At 41.4% G+C, this 16,765-nt stretch overlaps 1 protein-coding gene across 20 annotated transcripts in view; it reads left to right on the plus strand.

Annotated features, from left to right (window-relative positions):
* bent (projectin protein bent) overlaps positions 1-16,765 on the plus strand; it is an 88,518-nt gene that overhangs the window by 49,152 nt on the left and 22,601 nt on the right. For all 20 annotated transcript variants that reach the window (XM_025302687.1, XM_025302688.1, XM_025302690.1 and 17 more), the window contains 29 exons: positions 3,472-3,597; positions 3,765-3,909; positions 3,999-4,138; positions 4,217-4,361; positions 4,536-4,677; positions 4,787-4,911; positions 5,001-5,354; positions 5,465-5,671; positions 5,764-6,072; positions 6,394-6,984; positions 7,162-7,467; positions 7,570-7,872; positions 8,044-8,640; positions 8,723-9,025; positions 9,181-9,462; positions 9,634-9,933; positions 10,039-10,341; positions 10,549-10,830; positions 11,065-11,370; positions 11,569-11,871; positions 12,057-12,358; positions 12,482-12,761; positions 12,902-13,207; positions 13,363-13,637; positions 13,772-14,078; positions 14,330-15,211; positions 15,424-15,723; positions 16,016-16,297; positions 16,427-16,726. In XM_025302687.1, coding sequence (XP_025158472.1) covers positions 3,472-3,597; positions 3,765-3,909; positions 3,999-4,138; positions 4,217-4,361; positions 4,536-4,677; positions 4,787-4,911; positions 5,001-5,354; positions 5,465-5,671; positions 5,764-6,072; positions 6,394-6,984; positions 7,162-7,467; positions 7,570-7,872; positions 8,044-8,640; positions 8,723-9,025; positions 9,181-9,462; positions 9,634-9,933; positions 10,039-10,341; positions 10,549-10,830; positions 11,065-11,370; positions 11,569-11,871; positions 12,057-12,358; positions 12,482-12,761; positions 12,902-13,207; positions 13,363-13,637; positions 13,772-14,078; positions 14,330-15,211; positions 15,424-15,723; positions 16,016-16,297; positions 16,427-16,726 — 8,803 coding nt within the window. The remainder of the gene's footprint in view (positions 1-3,471; positions 3,598-3,764; positions 3,910-3,998; positions 4,139-4,216; positions 4,362-4,535; positions 4,678-4,786; positions 4,912-5,000; positions 5,355-5,464; positions 5,672-5,763; positions 6,073-6,393; positions 6,985-7,161; positions 7,468-7,569; positions 7,873-8,043; positions 8,641-8,722; positions 9,026-9,180; positions 9,463-9,633; positions 9,934-10,038; positions 10,342-10,548; positions 10,831-11,064; positions 11,371-11,568; positions 11,872-12,056; positions 12,359-12,481; positions 12,762-12,901; positions 13,208-13,362; positions 13,638-13,771; positions 14,079-14,329; positions 15,212-15,423; positions 15,724-16,015; positions 16,298-16,426; positions 16,727-16,765) is intronic.

Consider the following 16,765-nt stretch of genomic DNA (forward strand, 5'->3'; position numbering starts at 1 on the left):
AGATTGAAATCATCGATTATTTATATTTTTATTAAATATTTTGTAGGATATTTAATAGAAAAGCCTATTGTGTGATATTTTAAGTATTAATTGAAGGACACTATCTCACTACTATCTCACCACGCGTTTATTGAGGGATAGCTGTATATTTTTCCATGTTTATTACACATTTGTCCATTAACAAGCAAGCACGATTAACGTTAAGCTCGAGAGCCTACCGCTGGTAGAGAAAAAGAAATAGTCACTTGTCAAGAACATGAACTGTCAATGAAACGAGTGACGAAATTGGCACTATTTCGAATGTCCATTGCATGTGACACTTCTCACATTGGAGAGAAAGCATTATCTCTAGACGCGTAGAAGTATCATAGAAAAAAAAAAAAAAATAAGAACTCTGATATATGCCTAAATTTCAAAGATAGAAAAAGAAAAAAGTATTTAACATAACAAAGTACTCATAGAGTGCACGATATAAATTTAAGAAAAGAAACTCCTCATTAAGAGAAAAAAAAAGTACGATTGGCCATCATTTTCTTTCGAGATTTTATTTTTATCGAACATTCTTTTCAAATCAGAGTTCTTTGAAAATTTGGTATTGGCTAATTGTATAAGAGTGGCATTAACCATGATGTGTGTGTGCCGGGCATGCAGGACATCTTCGACATTCAGCGCAGGCCAAGTTTGCAGGAGCTAATCGTCGACTGGCCAATACTAGCGACACGCGCCAAGGAGAAGGTTCGCGAAAAAAAAGTCTTAAAGTAATATACCTTGCATTAGATTCCAAAATGCCACGAAACAGAGAGCAGAACTGCCCCGCAAGGCTTCCATTCACTTCCTCAGCGGTATTCTGGTTAATTAAGAACCTTCCGAGTCCGAATACGTCTCCGAACTCGATTGACGATTGACGCCCTCTTTCGCCCTCTTTTCTTCCTTCTCTTCCAAATTATAATTATAAATAAAAAATATATATATAATTAGATGAAACTTCCTCATGGAATTGATGCGTTGAGTTTTCCGGAAGTACGTCACGATGCTGCCGAAACGGCCCTCGACGCCTTTCAATTCACGTTTCGACCCTTCATGATAATAATTTGCCAGAATACCCGCGTTCTTTGGATTTTTCTAAACCTGATCCTTTGAGCAAGATAGGAGAGGAAAATGGTGTTGCTGTAACACGGCAAAGAGATATCGGGGCTCTTGCACGGCTCCTGCGGACGTTGAAAGTTACGGAAACGAAAGAGAATACAGCGATTGATCTCTTTGTTCTCATCAAGATAGGTGTTCACATCAAATCGGTCAGAAAAACGTAAGAAAAGCCAGTCAGTTACTTGCAAGAATTTTTCGATGCAGCACCAATCGGAATTCGCGCGCACACAATTAGTCGACGAGCGAAAAAGTCGCAAAAGTCGCGAAAGTTTTGGAAGATTCTTTCAAAATTCTTGCGACTATTGTACGATTGAGAGATTGCTTTGGCCTGCGCTTTTCTCAAGAAACAGTCTCTAGAAATTTATTGATGTCACAATACGGAAATGCGAACAAATGAAATAAGTGGTGGTTTGCGTTTACTCTCGCAAATTCACCTCGCGAACTCACACAACTGAAATGGAAACTAACGAATCTCGAGGCTGGGTCATCCACGCTTCTTACGCTTCTTAAACGAGGCTTCAACACCTACACACCGCTTGTTGTCACGCATGCACACGCTTACGTTTTCGAACTAAAACACGTAACACCACGTAGATCGTTAAGTCAATCATCACTTCTCGTCGTTGCACCTCGCCCCGTTGAGTTATGTGACTCACTCGTATGTAAAATTGCAGCATCATGACGCAGTTAATAGAGAGTAAAACGATAATAACAGACAACATTAACTGAAACTTATGATATTAATGATAACAATCGATCGCGCTCATTGTATAACAAAGATACATTGCGATGCACTTTGCAGTACACTTAACAACTTCGTAATCACCGTTGAATGACGCATAACTCATAATGACGAGTAGCGACGATCTATCCGGAAAGTTTGAGATAACGATAAAAAAAGGAGTACGGTACAAGAGGTAGAAATTAGCAATGACGACCGAGTTTCGCAAAAAAAGAAACAGCTTTCCTTGCTGAAAACGATCAATGAGGAAGATTGACGACCCAAGATCGGCAAGACGCTGTGATCGCGAATGCCTTTTGTTGTTTCTAGAATAGTGGATCGCGTAGGCAATCCCTGGCCGAATTAATTCCCGACTGGCCGACCCTACATCACTTCACCAGGACGGAGGTTGGGTTTTCACGTGAATCAATCTCTCTCTCAGCAGTCTCACGTGATATTCGATTGTCTGTTTGCCTGTCGCTCTATTGCTCGACAACATCCTCTCGAAGCTCTTTCTCTATTTCTTTTACTCTCTTTCTCTTTCATTCGTTCCGAAACTCACTCTCTTTATCTTTCTGGACGGTTTCTCTCGCAACATATTAATCGATTTGCTACGGACCCTACTCTCTACCGTTTCTACTACTTTCACAAATTAATGAGCTCTGTAGTAATTGAATTAATCCTTTAAGACTCAGGTTACATCGCTGTCTCTCGAATTGTTGCATCTTCCAGCTCGATCTCTCTATAGCTTCACTTTTCTTAATTCTTCTATCGTTTCTCCGACGAGATTTCTCTGTTTAACTGTTTAACTCTGGAAGCACTTGAAGAGGGATTTTAATTTGCGGCATAAGAAAGGAAGCAACTCCTGCGTTACGTAATTTAAGAAAAAGGAGAGACAATTTTTATATTTAATAAAATTAGATGTAAAATCTCTTTAATTATATATTTAACCGAGAATCATTTCGAATATTCTGGCATTATTGTGTGTTTTTTTGCAAATTTTATTCTATCAATCGTATAAAAGCAACATCCACAATTGAAATCCCTAACGTCAGGTTAACGTATTTTCTCGAATGTCGTCGATGTCGTATTAAATGTGTTGTCAACAGAGCGCCTTTTCCAGCAACTATCTTCTCGCGCATCTTGCTCGAGCAATGACAATGAATATATTTTTCTCTCTCTGAGGAAGCCCACCTACTCTTATTCTTCTGCATAACGCAACTCTTAACAACAGCAAGCATGACAAGTCACAGGCTTGAAAGTCCGATCAGCTCTATCAACGAACGGTCGATCGAGCTTTTTGTCGATTTTTCCATGTTTTTCTCTCTAGAATCGTTTTTCTAGAGTCTTTCCCGAGGTGTTCACGACGAGGACTTTGTCTTCGTTTCTTTTTCATTTTTCTTTTCTTTTTTTTTTTCATTTTCGCCCTCCTGCTCGCACGGAGAGGCAGCGGAGTCTTTTATGATTTTTCCATCGATTTTTTTTTCTGTTACCTTTTATCGCCTAGCATAGTGACCGCTGTCGATGTTGAACGATATTATTGGATTTCTACCGGCCGCATTCACGGACGTGATCCACGGCTGATCGGTGATTTTCTTTCACAGAAACCGGAAACCTTCTTGAAACCACTGGTGGATCAATACGCCAAGGAGGGCAAGGACAAGAAAGTCACATTCGAAGCGAACTTTTCGAAGCCGAACTGCAAACCGAAATGGTTCTTCCGAAAGGACGTGAGTATTTCTCGGGAATTACTTCTTAATCAACTGTATATAAAAAGATTATATTTTCAATAACGAATTGAAAATATTTACATGCAACATATTCATGACGATCATCAAGAAATAAAAAGACATGTGAATGCGAGCAGTGCTGCATAAATAATTTACTTTGCGCGCAGGAATTGTTCTCGTCGGCCAAGTACAAATTCAAAAACGAGGAAGACTGCTACCAGCTCGTCATCATGGGACCCAAAGTCGAAGATACCGGGAAGTACACGATTGAAATTTCCGGCGTATCCAGCACAGGCTTCCTCAACGTGGACGGTACTGGCAACATACTTTCACAGAAAAGATTACCCTCCTCCTCTTTTTAACAAATTTTTCATTGAATTAATCAAACTTTTTCCTGCCAGAACCGGATCCAACTTACACGTTCACGAAACCGTTGTCGAAGAAGACGAGCGGCTTTACCAAACACGAAACTTACATGGAGTGCACAGTCAGCTCCAATATGGCGCAGGTTTCCTGGCACAAGGGCAAAACGAAACTCGAGGTAATTCGTGACATTGGTATTTTGAGTAAACCTACATTCGCTATTCTTTCCCCGTGCTAATCGAATGTTGTTCTTCAGGATGGAGATTTGTATAGTATCTCCAAAGATATATCCGGAGTATGTCGGCTGACTATAAAGAGCGCGACTCTTGAAGACAGCGGCGAGTACTCTTGCAAGATTAGCAAACAAACGGACAAGACCGATACAATTCTCACTGTAATCGGTATGTATCGTTTCTTGAATAAAGAGTGGTAGAAGATGATATTGATATTAATATTATAAAAGAATCTAAGAATATTGCAATCAGATGCGCGTTCAGCTTATATAAAAATATGATAACATATAATTTCCACGATGAGCAAAGTAAATTATTGAAGTGATGTCTTTTCTATTTTAGAATATCCTTATAAATTCGTCAAGGTGCTGAAACATCAGCAATTGGTAGAAAAAGAGACGCTCACTTTGCTTTGCGAGTTGGACGATGCCGCTGGTGAAGTCAAATGGTTCAAAGGCGACCAGGCGATTATGCCTGATAAGAGGCACGTATTCTGATATAATAATCTTTAAAATGCCAGATTAATAATTAATTTATAACATAGTTATCTTATATTTTGAGATCTCATTATTCATAAGCATTATTTATGCCAGGGTGCAAATCAAGGAAGAGGGTAGGAAACGAAAGCTCATCATTAAAGACTGCAAAGTCACCGATGCCGGTCTCTATTCTTGCGTGAGCAACGCCGACAAGACGGAAGCTGAAATCGTGATAAATTGTATGTAACGAAAATTTGCCTTCGAATTTGTCTTCATCGCTCTCGAGATAATGACAATCGCGTAATAACGTATTTCTGTGCAATCGTAGACGCTAATCGTTTCAACAAGAAGCTAAAAGACACAGTCGCAGTGGAGAGAGAGAAGTTGGTGCTGGATATCGAACTGCAGGATCAAACAGCGCCAGCTATATTCTACTTCAACGGCGAAAAGATCGAGCCGAATGAGAGGGTGGAGATCAAGAATCTGGGCGGTGGTAAGCATCAGTTGATCTTCAACCGATTGGAGATGACAGACGATGGCGAGATCATGTGCGAGAGTGGTCAACTGACCAGCAATTGCAAACTTACCGTGAAGAAGGGAGAGAGTAAACCGATCGCCGATATCCCCGACAAAATCGAAGGACCTTGCAGCGCACCATTGATTTTTGTCGTGCCTTTCAAAGGTAACGTTTACCTTTTCAGTGAGTTTTGAATTAACATCTTGGAATACTGATTTTGCACGTGTCTTGCAAATTGTAAATTGCTTTTAATTTTACATCTGCGATTTATACAGTCGATGGCACCAAACAAAGTCAAGTGGAAGCGAAATTGATGAAGGATGGCAAGGCACTACCTCTCAAAGACGTCGAAATCATCGTGAGCGAGGATAAGATCACGTACAAGATCAAGAAACCTCAGCGCGAGTCGTCTGGAATCTACCAGATAAAGATTAGTAACAATCAGGGCGAAGAAGTGAAAGACGTCAACATCGTCATGCAAGGTTCGCATTGTTTGCGCAAGAAGAACCTAATTTCATAAAATCGCATGTCTCCGTTACTTCTGTTCTTTTCATTTGCGATTCGTTCTTCTCAGACGTCCCGTCTCCACCGACCGACGTCGAGGTCAACGAGATCTTCCACGACTCGTGCGTTGTGTCCTTCAAACCGTCGAAAGATGACGGCGGCACACCTATCACAAAATATATCATCGAGCGTCTCGATCTCAGTCTGAAGGCGCAATGGGACAACGTGGGTGAAGTCATGCCAGGCGAAAAGTGCGTCTACAAGGTGACGGATCTTGTGACGAAGAAGGAGTACAAGTTCCGTATACGGGCGGTCAACAAACTCGGTTCCAGCGAACCTGCATTGTTCGGCAAGCCCGTCCTAGCCAAGGATCCATGGGGTAAGTTTCTTGAACCAGAATCAATCAAAGAGAAATTGTAGATGAATGAACAAATCTGATATTTTTCACATATTAATATCAGTACAAGTAATTTGTTCATTAGTAATTTACTTTAACAAAATTACCAAATTTTCTTTGAATAAACAAAGCCATTTCCTTAAGTAAGATGATCAAATTTAGTCATCTATTTTTATTTTTTCATTTCTATAATATCCTGGCTTCATCCCCTAATTTTATTTTTTTCAACCTTGAACTATTGAGGGAACAATAAGAGAATAAAAAGAAGCAAAAGTCAATGGAAAATGTCCTTGTGTGTTCCAGATGAGCCAGGTAAACCCACGGATGTCGAAGTCACCGACTGGGACAAGGACCATGCTGACCTGACATGGACGAAACCCAGTGATGACGGCGGTGCACCGATCACCGGATACGTAATCGAGTACAAAGAGAAGTTTGGCAAAGAGTGGGTGAAAGGCAAAGAGATCGAAGGTGACATCACTCAGGCAACTATCGACGGTCTGAAGGAAGGCACGCAGTATGAGTTCAGGATACGTGCGGTGAACAAAGCCGGTCCTGGCGAACCGTCCGACGCCACCAAGCCGATCATAGCGAAATCTCGATTCGTCAAGCCGTACATCATCGGCGATGGTCTCACCAATATGGTTATCAAGAAAGGACAAGTTATCAAATACGACATCAAGTACGCCGGCGAACCGGAACCAGAAGTACACTGGTTTCTGGGTCAGAAGGAGATCTTCCAAGACGCAGCGGAAAGGATCACGATCGACAAGTACGAGAGGAACACTGTACTGACAGTCAGGAAGACTGTCAGATCCGACTCCGGAAAGTACAAGCTAGTGTTGACAAACAGTTCCGGCACCTGCGAGAACCTCGCCGACGTCGTCGTTCTTGGTGAGTCGGTTGATCATATTTGGTCAGTGTACTTGGAATCGTATGCATCTCTTTTTTTCACCAAGAGTCGAAATAAATTTGTTTTTATACAAATTTTTTATATGGCATGTCGTTGAACAAATTTTGAATATGCTTTTGATTAACTTGATAATAAAACTTGATCTTGCTTCTTCGCAGACAAACCATCGATTCCGGTGGGGCCCCTCAAAGTGGAGGAAGTTCGCGCTGATCACGTCAAAGTCAAATGGGACAAACCCGAAGACAATGGCGGTACCGAAATCACTGGCTATGTGTTGGAAAAAATGGATTTGGATACTGGACGATGGATTCCAGCTGGAGAAACCGGTCCTAATGAAAAGTCCTTCACGTTCTCCGGTCTAACACCCAAGAAGAAATACAAGTTCCGTGTTAAGGCTGTAAACAAGGAAGGCGAATCTGAACCCTTGGAAGTTGAAGAAGCTATTGTCGCCAGGAATCCTTACGGTAAGGATGCATCAGAATAAAAATATTTTACGATGAAAATTAATGACACCAAATTAAAACAAAAAAAAATTGTTAAACGAACTTATATAATCCTATTGATAGACGAGCCTGGTAAGCCTGGCAAGCCTGAAATCTTCGACTACGACAACGTCAGTGTGTCACTGAAATGGGAAAAACCAAAGAACGACGGTGGACGACCGATCACGCATTATACTGTTGAAATGAAGGATAAATTCGCCGTCGACTGGGTCGAAGTGATGAAGACCACCGACTCGACTCCCGAGGCTAAAGTAGAAGGCCTTAAAGAAAAGATGGTTTATCAATTCCGTGTTCGTGCTCACAACAAGGCTGGTTCTAGTGAACCCAGCGAACCTACGGACAACCATCTTTGCAAGCACAAGAACTGTAGGTTGAAGTTTTTATTATTTGAATATTATTCTTCCCACACACATTACGTCACATATCATTATATGTTTGGCATTACAACATTTGATTTGATATTTTATATATTATCAAAAAGTTTTGTTATTTAAAAATCATTTTATCAGCAACTGAATGTGGAAAAAATACTTTCAGTGAGACCGAGAATCGATCGAACGAATTTCAAATCAATCATCATCAAGGCTGGCCGTACACATAAGTGGTCAGTGGATGTCAGTGGTGAACCTGCACCAGAAACCAGGTGGATCTGGAGAGACAACATCCCTTTGACCACCACCGAACGTATCAAAATCGACAATGTCGACTATCATACCGATTTCACAATTGTCAATGCGATGCGCAAAGATACCGGAAAGTACACTCTTATTGCCGAGAACGCCAACGGCAAGGACGAAGAAACCGTCGAACTTACGGTACTAGGAAAACCGAGTGCTCCTAAAGGACCTCTGGAAGTTACTGATGTCACAAACACCACAGCTAAAGTGAAATGGGAGAAACCCGAAGATGATGGTGGTGTGCCGATCAAAGAATACGAGATCGAAAAGATGGACACAAAAACCGGAAAATGGGTCAGAGTGGGCAAGGTGCCTGGGAACTCGCCCAATACGGAATTCGAGGTCACCGGCCTGAATCCCGGAAGCGAATACAAATTCCGCGTGACTGCTGTCAACGATGAAGGTGATTCGGAACCCTTAGAAAGTGAGCGTGGCATTATTGCCAAGAACCCATACGGTACGTCGATCTCAATACAATCTCAACTTAAATGCATTAATATTTTTGATATTATTAATAATACAATACTTCTTTCTTTCAGATGAACCGTTGAAGCCAGGAACGCCGGAAGTCACCGATTACGATAACGAATCCATAAGTTTGAAGTGGACCCCGCCTGATTTCGATGGAGGAGCGCCGATCGAGAAATATATCATTGAGAAGAAAGATCGGTATAAGCCCGATTGGGAAAAGGCCATCGAGGTGCCTGGAAATCAACTCGATGCCAAAGTACCGGACTTAAAAGAAAGAGGCGAATATCAGTTCCGAGTCATCGCCGTGAACAAGGCCGGACCTTCACCTCCATCGGATGCATCGAAGATGCAGATCTGCAAGCACAAAGCTCGTGAGCATTCGGCAAATATTTTTTTACATTTTTACTTATCATTTCTTTATATTTTACATTACATTATATACATTATATTTTATTACACATATATTACATTTTTACTATTTCGACATCATATACTGAGAATATACTCGTAATTTTGTTTACTTCAGTGAAACCGAGAATCGACAGAACGAACTTGAAACAAATTACCGTGCGAGCGGGCAAAATTGTCAAGTATGACATAGATGTGCGCGGTGAACCACCACCAGAGATCACGTGGTACCACGCCAACAGCGAGGTGAAATCCGGTGAGAACATTGAGATCGTCAATGTCGATTACAACACGAAACTCACCATCAGCGATAGTTTGCGCAAGAATACCGGTATATGGAAGATCAAGGCTGTTAATCCTCATGGCGAGGACGAGGCGGAAGTCGAAGTGACTATATTATGTGAGTTACCATATCCGTTTTTTTAAAATGATTGCGTAAATTATGAATTCTTAAAAAAGAAATTTCTTTAGTTTCGTGTCACAATTATTTTATACTTATTATTATAATATAATTATCCTTATTATTAAATTTTTAATAACGTTGATCGCATGATTTCTTTTTCCTATGTAGCGGCTCCTGGAAAGCCAAAAGGACCGCTCAAAGTGGCGGATGTCACGAAGAACGGCTGCAAGTTGAAATGGGGCAAACCGGAGGATGACGGCGGCAAGCCGATCACTGGCTATCAAGTGGAAAAATTAGACAAAGCAACAGGCAGATGGGTACCCGTTGGTCGTACTGCGGATACTGAAATGGACGTAAAGGGTCTTCAAGAGGGACACGAGTACGAGTTCAGAGTGAAAGCTCTGAATGAAGAAGGAGAGTCGGAACCGCTCGTGTCGGACGGCTCTACGATCGCGAAGAATCCTTACGGTAAGAAAATAAAATATATAGAATAAAATATAAAATAATAAAAATTATCTCTTTCTGTCTATCAATGTTCGTGAAATTATATTTGACGTAATGTTCCTTCGACAGACGTGACTAGCAAGCCTGGAACACCAGAATTCGAGGATTGGGACGTCGATCGTGTGGACCTAAAGTGGGAACCTCCCAAGGACAATGGTGGTGCGGCGATCACCGGATATATCATCGAAAAGAAAGAGAAACCGTCTTCGCAATGGGAAGAAGCTCTCGTCACAGACTCGCCTCAACCGAAAGGCCGTGTTACCGGCTTGAAGAAGGGTTCTACTTATCAATTCCGCGTCCGTGCTGTTAATAAGGCTGGACCTAGCGAGCCTAGCGATCCGACCAAACCGCATGTTGCTAAAGCGAGATTCTGTGAGTACATTTTATGTCGTTAACTGACAAGTAAAAAATAATTATCGTATATTAACATAATATATAATTATCGTATGTTAACATAATATATAATTATCGTATATTAACATTAATAATTGAACAACACGCATGGAACATTTGGTAATTACTAACTAAAAAATGAGTCCCATTGAGATTTGAAGTAATTAAAAATATTAATTCTCATAGTGAAACCACACATTAATCGTGACAAGCTACAAACTATCAAAGTCAGAGCAGGCCAATTGGTCAAGCTCGAAGTTGATATCGAAGGTGAGCCTCCTCCAACTGTCACATGGAGCTTTGCCGGTACACCGCTCCAGACTGGAGCCAACGTGAAAATCGATAACGAAGATTACCTCACTAAAATTCAGTTGACGAACACTAGCCGGAAGTTAACTGGCAAATATACTATCAAAGCTGTGAACGATTCCGGACAAGATGAAGCCGATGTGGAAATTAATATTCTCGGTGAGTGAACACGAACAAATGATATTCTATCTTAATTCAAAAAGACTGTGAGAGAATTCCCATTATTTTGTAATGTTTGATGGTTTTTGCAGATCCCAGTTGTCACATAATTTCAGAATGTCTTAACTTCTATGTTTTAGTAAAATAATAAATCTTACACTTAAACATTAAAAAGCTGTATATTACATAACGTATATTTGCACGCACGCTGTGAAAATTTATATAATTTTATAGACAAACCTGGCAAACCAGAAGGACCATTGGAAGTGACGGACGTGCATAAGGAGGGCTGCAAATTGAAGTGGAACAAACCGAAGGACGACGGTGGTCTTCCTCTGTCCAGCTATATAGTGGAAAAAATGGATGTGACAACGGGTCGTTGGGTACCAGCCGGCATCGTGGACCCTGACAAAACTGAGCACACTCTCACCGGCTTGGAACCTGGCAAGAAGTATGAGTTTCGTGTGAAGGCCGTGAACGAAGAGGGAGAGTCGGAGCCTCTACAAACTGATACCGCTATCGTAGCTAAGAATCCATACGGTAGAGTATTGTAATCTTGATTATAACGTTCAAATTTTTTTCATATATTTACACAACTTTAATTTAGAAATAATTATTCAGGCACTATAATTTATACAGTTTCATTTATTATAAATAATAAAATAAATAGTTATAGAAATGAAAGTGCTTCTTATAATTAATTTTCATATACTGACGATATTTTCCGAAATATTTCAGATGCTCCAGCGGCACCTGGACTTCCAGAGATCATCGATTGGTCGGAGAACATGGTGAAACTCAAATGGGAACCACCGATAAGGGACGGTGGTGCGCCAATCACTGGATACATCATCGAGATGAAAGACAAGTTCGGCACCAACTTCGTCAAAGCGGCTGAAGTGGAAGGACCTATATGCACCGGGACTGTTCCCAGGTTGGAAGAAGGCAATCAATATCAATTTAGAGTACGTGCGGTCAACAAGGCTGGTCCTGGTGAACCTAGCGAAGCCACCAATCCGCATACCGCTAAAGCTCGCTGGCGTAAGTGTCGCTTTGTTTCAATAAAGTTGCTTAAAAATGATACACTACTAAAAGATTTATTACATAAATGCAGTAACATCCAGAAATGAGCTCGTTAAATTTTATTTAAGAATTTCGTGATGTCGTGTTACGTTTCCCTCTTAATCGTAGTTTCATTATCATTTAATTTTATTTGAATGTTACAGTAAAACCGTACATCGATCGCACGAACTTGCAAGGTTTAACAGTGAAGGTTGGCCTTACTGTGAGTTTGGACATTAACATAATTGGTGAACCACCTCCAAAGGTCACTTGGACCTTCAAAGACAAGGAACTCGTGTCAGATGATACAATACGCATCGACAATATTGATTATAACACCAAGTTTTTCATCCTGAAGACTAAACGCGTACATACCGGCAAGTACGTGATCAGGGCAAAGAACGAGGTCGGCGAGGATACCGCCGAAGTGGAAATCACCGTGCTCGGCAAGCCAAGCAAGCCAAAGGTAATTCACGGTATATTTTAACTTAGAATAATCTGATTTTAATCAGCATGTAATGTAATGTAATATGAAATAATTAAACGTCATTAAAACGTCATTAAAACTATGCTTCTTTTTGCAATTCAGGGCCCGTTGGAAGTAACAGACGTGAACAAGCACGGATGCAAACTCAAGTGGGACAAACCCGAAGACGACGGCGGCGCGCCGATCGAGTACTACGAAATCGAGAAGTTAGATCCTCTCACGGGACAATGGATACCTTGCGGTCGCAGTACTGAACCGGAAGCCACCATCACCGGATTGCAGGAGGGCAAGCCTTATAAATTCCGCGTGAAAGCGGTCAACAGAGAAGGAGAATCCGAGGATTTGGAAGCAGACAAATCTATCATAGCCAAGAATCCATTCGGTATGTCTTCAGCACGATATATAATTGAAATTTCCAACTTGAGGAGAACTTATAGCTCTTTTATTTAGAACTGGAAATTAGAATTTAAAATAATATATCGTCCCTCCAATCTTATGCTTGCCATGTTATCTCAATTTTAGATGAACCAGGCAAGCCTGGACGACCAGAACTCAAGAATTGGGACAAGGACTTTGTAGATCTCGAATGGACTCCGCCCAAGGACGATGGCGGTGCACCGATCGAAAAATATATTGTACAAATGCGAGACAAAGAGGGTAGACAGTGGGTGGATGTCGCTAAGGTTCCAGGAGAACGCACTGCTACCAGGGTAACCGATGGTATTCAGGAAGGACATGAGTATGAATTCAGGGTCGTGGCGGTGAACAAAGCTGGACCTGGTGAACCGAGCGACACCTCGAAGAGCGTCGTTGCCAAACCCCGATTCTGTAAGTTCAATAATCTGTATTTTACACAAATTAAGATCATTTATTAAATTCAGTTGTCGACTCGATATTTAAATCGAATTTAATAAACTCATAAATTTTCATTTATTCAAAATTCAGTTATCGATTTTATTTTATATATTTTATTTCCTATACAGTGGCTCCACATATCGATCGCAAGAATCTTCAAAAGAAAGTTATGCGAGTCGGCCAGATGTTGCGGCTCGAGGCTGACATCAAAGGCGAACCGCCTCCAGTCGTTACTTGGAAACTTAAAGATACAGTACTGAAGAGTATGGATCGTCTCAAGATCGAGAACGAAGACTATCACACTATGTTTATCCTCAACAAGCTCCAGCGTTCTGACACCGGTACTTACACTGTCATCGCCAAGAACGACAGTGGCACTGATCAAGTTGAAGTCGAGCTTCAGGTTGGTAGCTTCGTTAAGGAAGCAATTATTTCACGAATTTGATTTATGTGCCTCAAGCATTCTGTTAGAAATACGAAATCATTTATTAAGTACTTGCCAAACCAATTCTAATTCATCTATTTGATAATCTCCAGGTGTTGAGCAAACCCAGCAAACCGAAAGGTCCACTCGAGGTATCTGACGTAACCGCGGAAGGTTGCAAATTGAAGTGGAACAAACCCGATGACGATGGTGGCGAGCCAGTTGATCATTACGTCATCGAGAGGATGGATGTAGATACCGGACGTTGGGTACCATGTGGCACCAGCAAGACTCCAGAGGCAGACGTGTCTGGCCTAAACGAAGGCAAAGATTATCAATTCCGTGTGAAAGCTGTTAACTCTGAAGGCGAGTCCGAGCCTCTGGAGACGAGTATACCAACCACTGCCAAGAATCCTTACTGTGAGTATCTTGTTTATTTATCGCATCCATCGTCAAACGCACAATTGACTTCTCCAGAGAACTTTCTTTCTCAGTTTTTATTATACAAAGTGTAATAATTAATCTTCCATCTTTATTATGACATACAATTTATCAGAACCATAATTATACGTATCATTTTCTATCATATTTCTATGGTATTATAATTTTCTATAATATTATAACACTTAATTATTGACTTCTCGTCAACAATGATAAACTTTTTATCACAGCCGAGCCCGACGCACCCGGCAAGCCAGAATTGAAAGACTGGTCAAAGAATCATGTAGACTTGAAATGGAAGGCCCCGAAGAAGGACGGCGGTGCTCCTATCGAGAAGTATATTATCGAGAAGAAAGACCAATACGGCAAGTGGCAAAAGGCCGCGGAAGTGCCGGGTAATAAGACAGAAGGTAAAGTGCCAGATTTAGTGGAAGGTCAAAAATATCAATTCCGGGTAAAGGCTGTTAACAAGGGCGGCCAAAGTAAACCTAGCGAGCCCAGCGACACGTTGACTGCCAAGGATCGCTATGCCGCACCGAAGATCGATCGCACCAACCTGAAGGACATCACAATCAAGGCTGGTAACATCATTCGATTGGACGTCAAGGTGACGGGCGAACCACCACCAAGCAAGACTTGGTTCCTGAACAAAGCTAAGCAAGAGTCCAGCAACGGCTTGACTATCGAGGTGGAGGACTACAAGACGAAGTTTGTGGTCTCGTCGGCAACCAGAGCGCATTGTGGCACTCTAACATTAAAGGCGGAGAACAGCTCCGGCAAAGATGAGGCGTCGATCGAAATTTTGGTGTTAGACAAACCCAGCAAGCCGGAAGGACCGCTCAAGGTCTCAGACGTGCACAAAGAGGGCTGTACTCTTAAATGGAATCCACCTTTGGACGACGGCGGTGCTCCCTTGGATCACTACGTGGTCGAAAAAATGGATACAGAAACCGGTAGATGGATACCTGTCGGACGCACCAAGGATCCCAATATGGTGGTGGAGAATTTGGCGCCTGGACAGGAATACAAGTTCCGAGTCGCGGCTGTAAATGCGGAGGGCGAGTCTGAGCCGTTGGAGACCGAACATGGAATCATCGCGAAGAATCCATTCGGTAAGATTTGACCCTTTTTCACATCCTCTCCGTTTAAATATACATTTAATCTTTCGTTTAAACTTTGTGAATTAACATATTTTAAAATCACGAAAAACATTAATGTGAACAGTTCTATTGTGATAAATATTGCCTTAGCCAGAAAATATTTTTCGTAAAAGGTTTCTTTTTCCTGCATATAAAATAAAGTAAACGTCACTTTTGCTCCGCAGATGAACCCGGCGCACCAGGACGTCCAGAAGCGACTGACTGGGACAAGGATCACGTGGACTTGCGATGGACCCCACCGTTGAACGACGGCGGATCTCCAATCACCGGATACGTGATCGAGAAACGGGAAAAGGGTGCGCCCAAATGGATCAAAGCTTGCGAGACTGGGCCGGATTGCAAAGGTCGTGTCGACAATCTCGACGAGGGTGTCGAGTACGAGTTCAGAGTCAAAGCTATCAATGCTGCGGGACCTGGTGAGCCGTCTGACGCCAGCAAACCGGTCATCGCCAAGAGTCGAAGACGTAAGTTCTCCAGTTTACGAAAGTATATAAAGCTTAAGAATTGTGTTTTAATTTTATCATTTTCACTGAGTAATTTTTAGAAACATAAAATGTTTTGAGGTCTGATTAGTCTTTTCATATCTAATTCGCATTCAATAGAACGAATTTTGCAAAGAAAAAAGATTTGCAAAAAAAGAAGATAACATTGCGTGTGATGGATATATATATATATATATATATATAATTAATATATATATAATTAATAAATAATAACACAAGGAATATATGTGTAATTTTGTATCTCTTAATCTAGTCGCACCGAAGATCGACAGACGAAATCTGCGCGATATAACTGTACGCGAGAACGAGGGATTCCACTTCGACGTGAAGATCATTGGCGAACCGCCGCCAGACGTCACGTGGGTGATCAACAACAAGAGTATCCAGCAGACCACTTATCGCAGGATACAGAATGTCCCTTACAACACCAAATTCTACAACGACAAGCCCGAGCGTAAGGATAGTGGCACTTATAAGATCACGGCAGTCAACCAGCACGGATCTGACACCGCTGAAGTTGAAGTTACCGTTATTTGTGAGTAATCCTTATATATGATATAATATATGCGTACATAAAATAAGAATAATATATTATAACCTGTAAAAAAAGTAATTCTTGGCACATATATACGATAATTTAAATAAAATTTCAATTGTCTATCAGCCAAGCCTGGCAAACCGGAAGGACCACTGGAGGTATCCGACGTGCACAAGGAAGGATGCACACTCAAATGGAAGAAACCCAAGGACGATGGTGGAGAACCGATCGAGGGTTACCTTGTGGAGAAATTCGATCCAGAAACTGGAGTTTGGCTACCAGTCGGTAAAACTACTGGGCCTGAAATGAAAGTTGAAGGACTGACACCTGGACACGAATATAAATTCCGAGTAAAGGCGCTCAATAAGGAAGGAGAGTCTGAACCGTTGGAGACCTTCAGCTCCATCATAGCCAAAGATCCGTTCAGTAAGTGAAATATTAATTTTTGGAATCTTGTGCAATTAG

The sequence above is a fragment of the Harpegnathos saltator genome, unplaced genomic scaffold (assembly GCF_003227715.2).
Source record: "Harpegnathos saltator strain DR-91 unplaced genomic scaffold, Hsal_v8.6 scaffold51, whole genome shotgun sequence".
Lineage (NCBI taxonomy): Eukaryota > Metazoa > Arthropoda > Insecta > Hymenoptera > Formicidae > Harpegnathos > Harpegnathos saltator.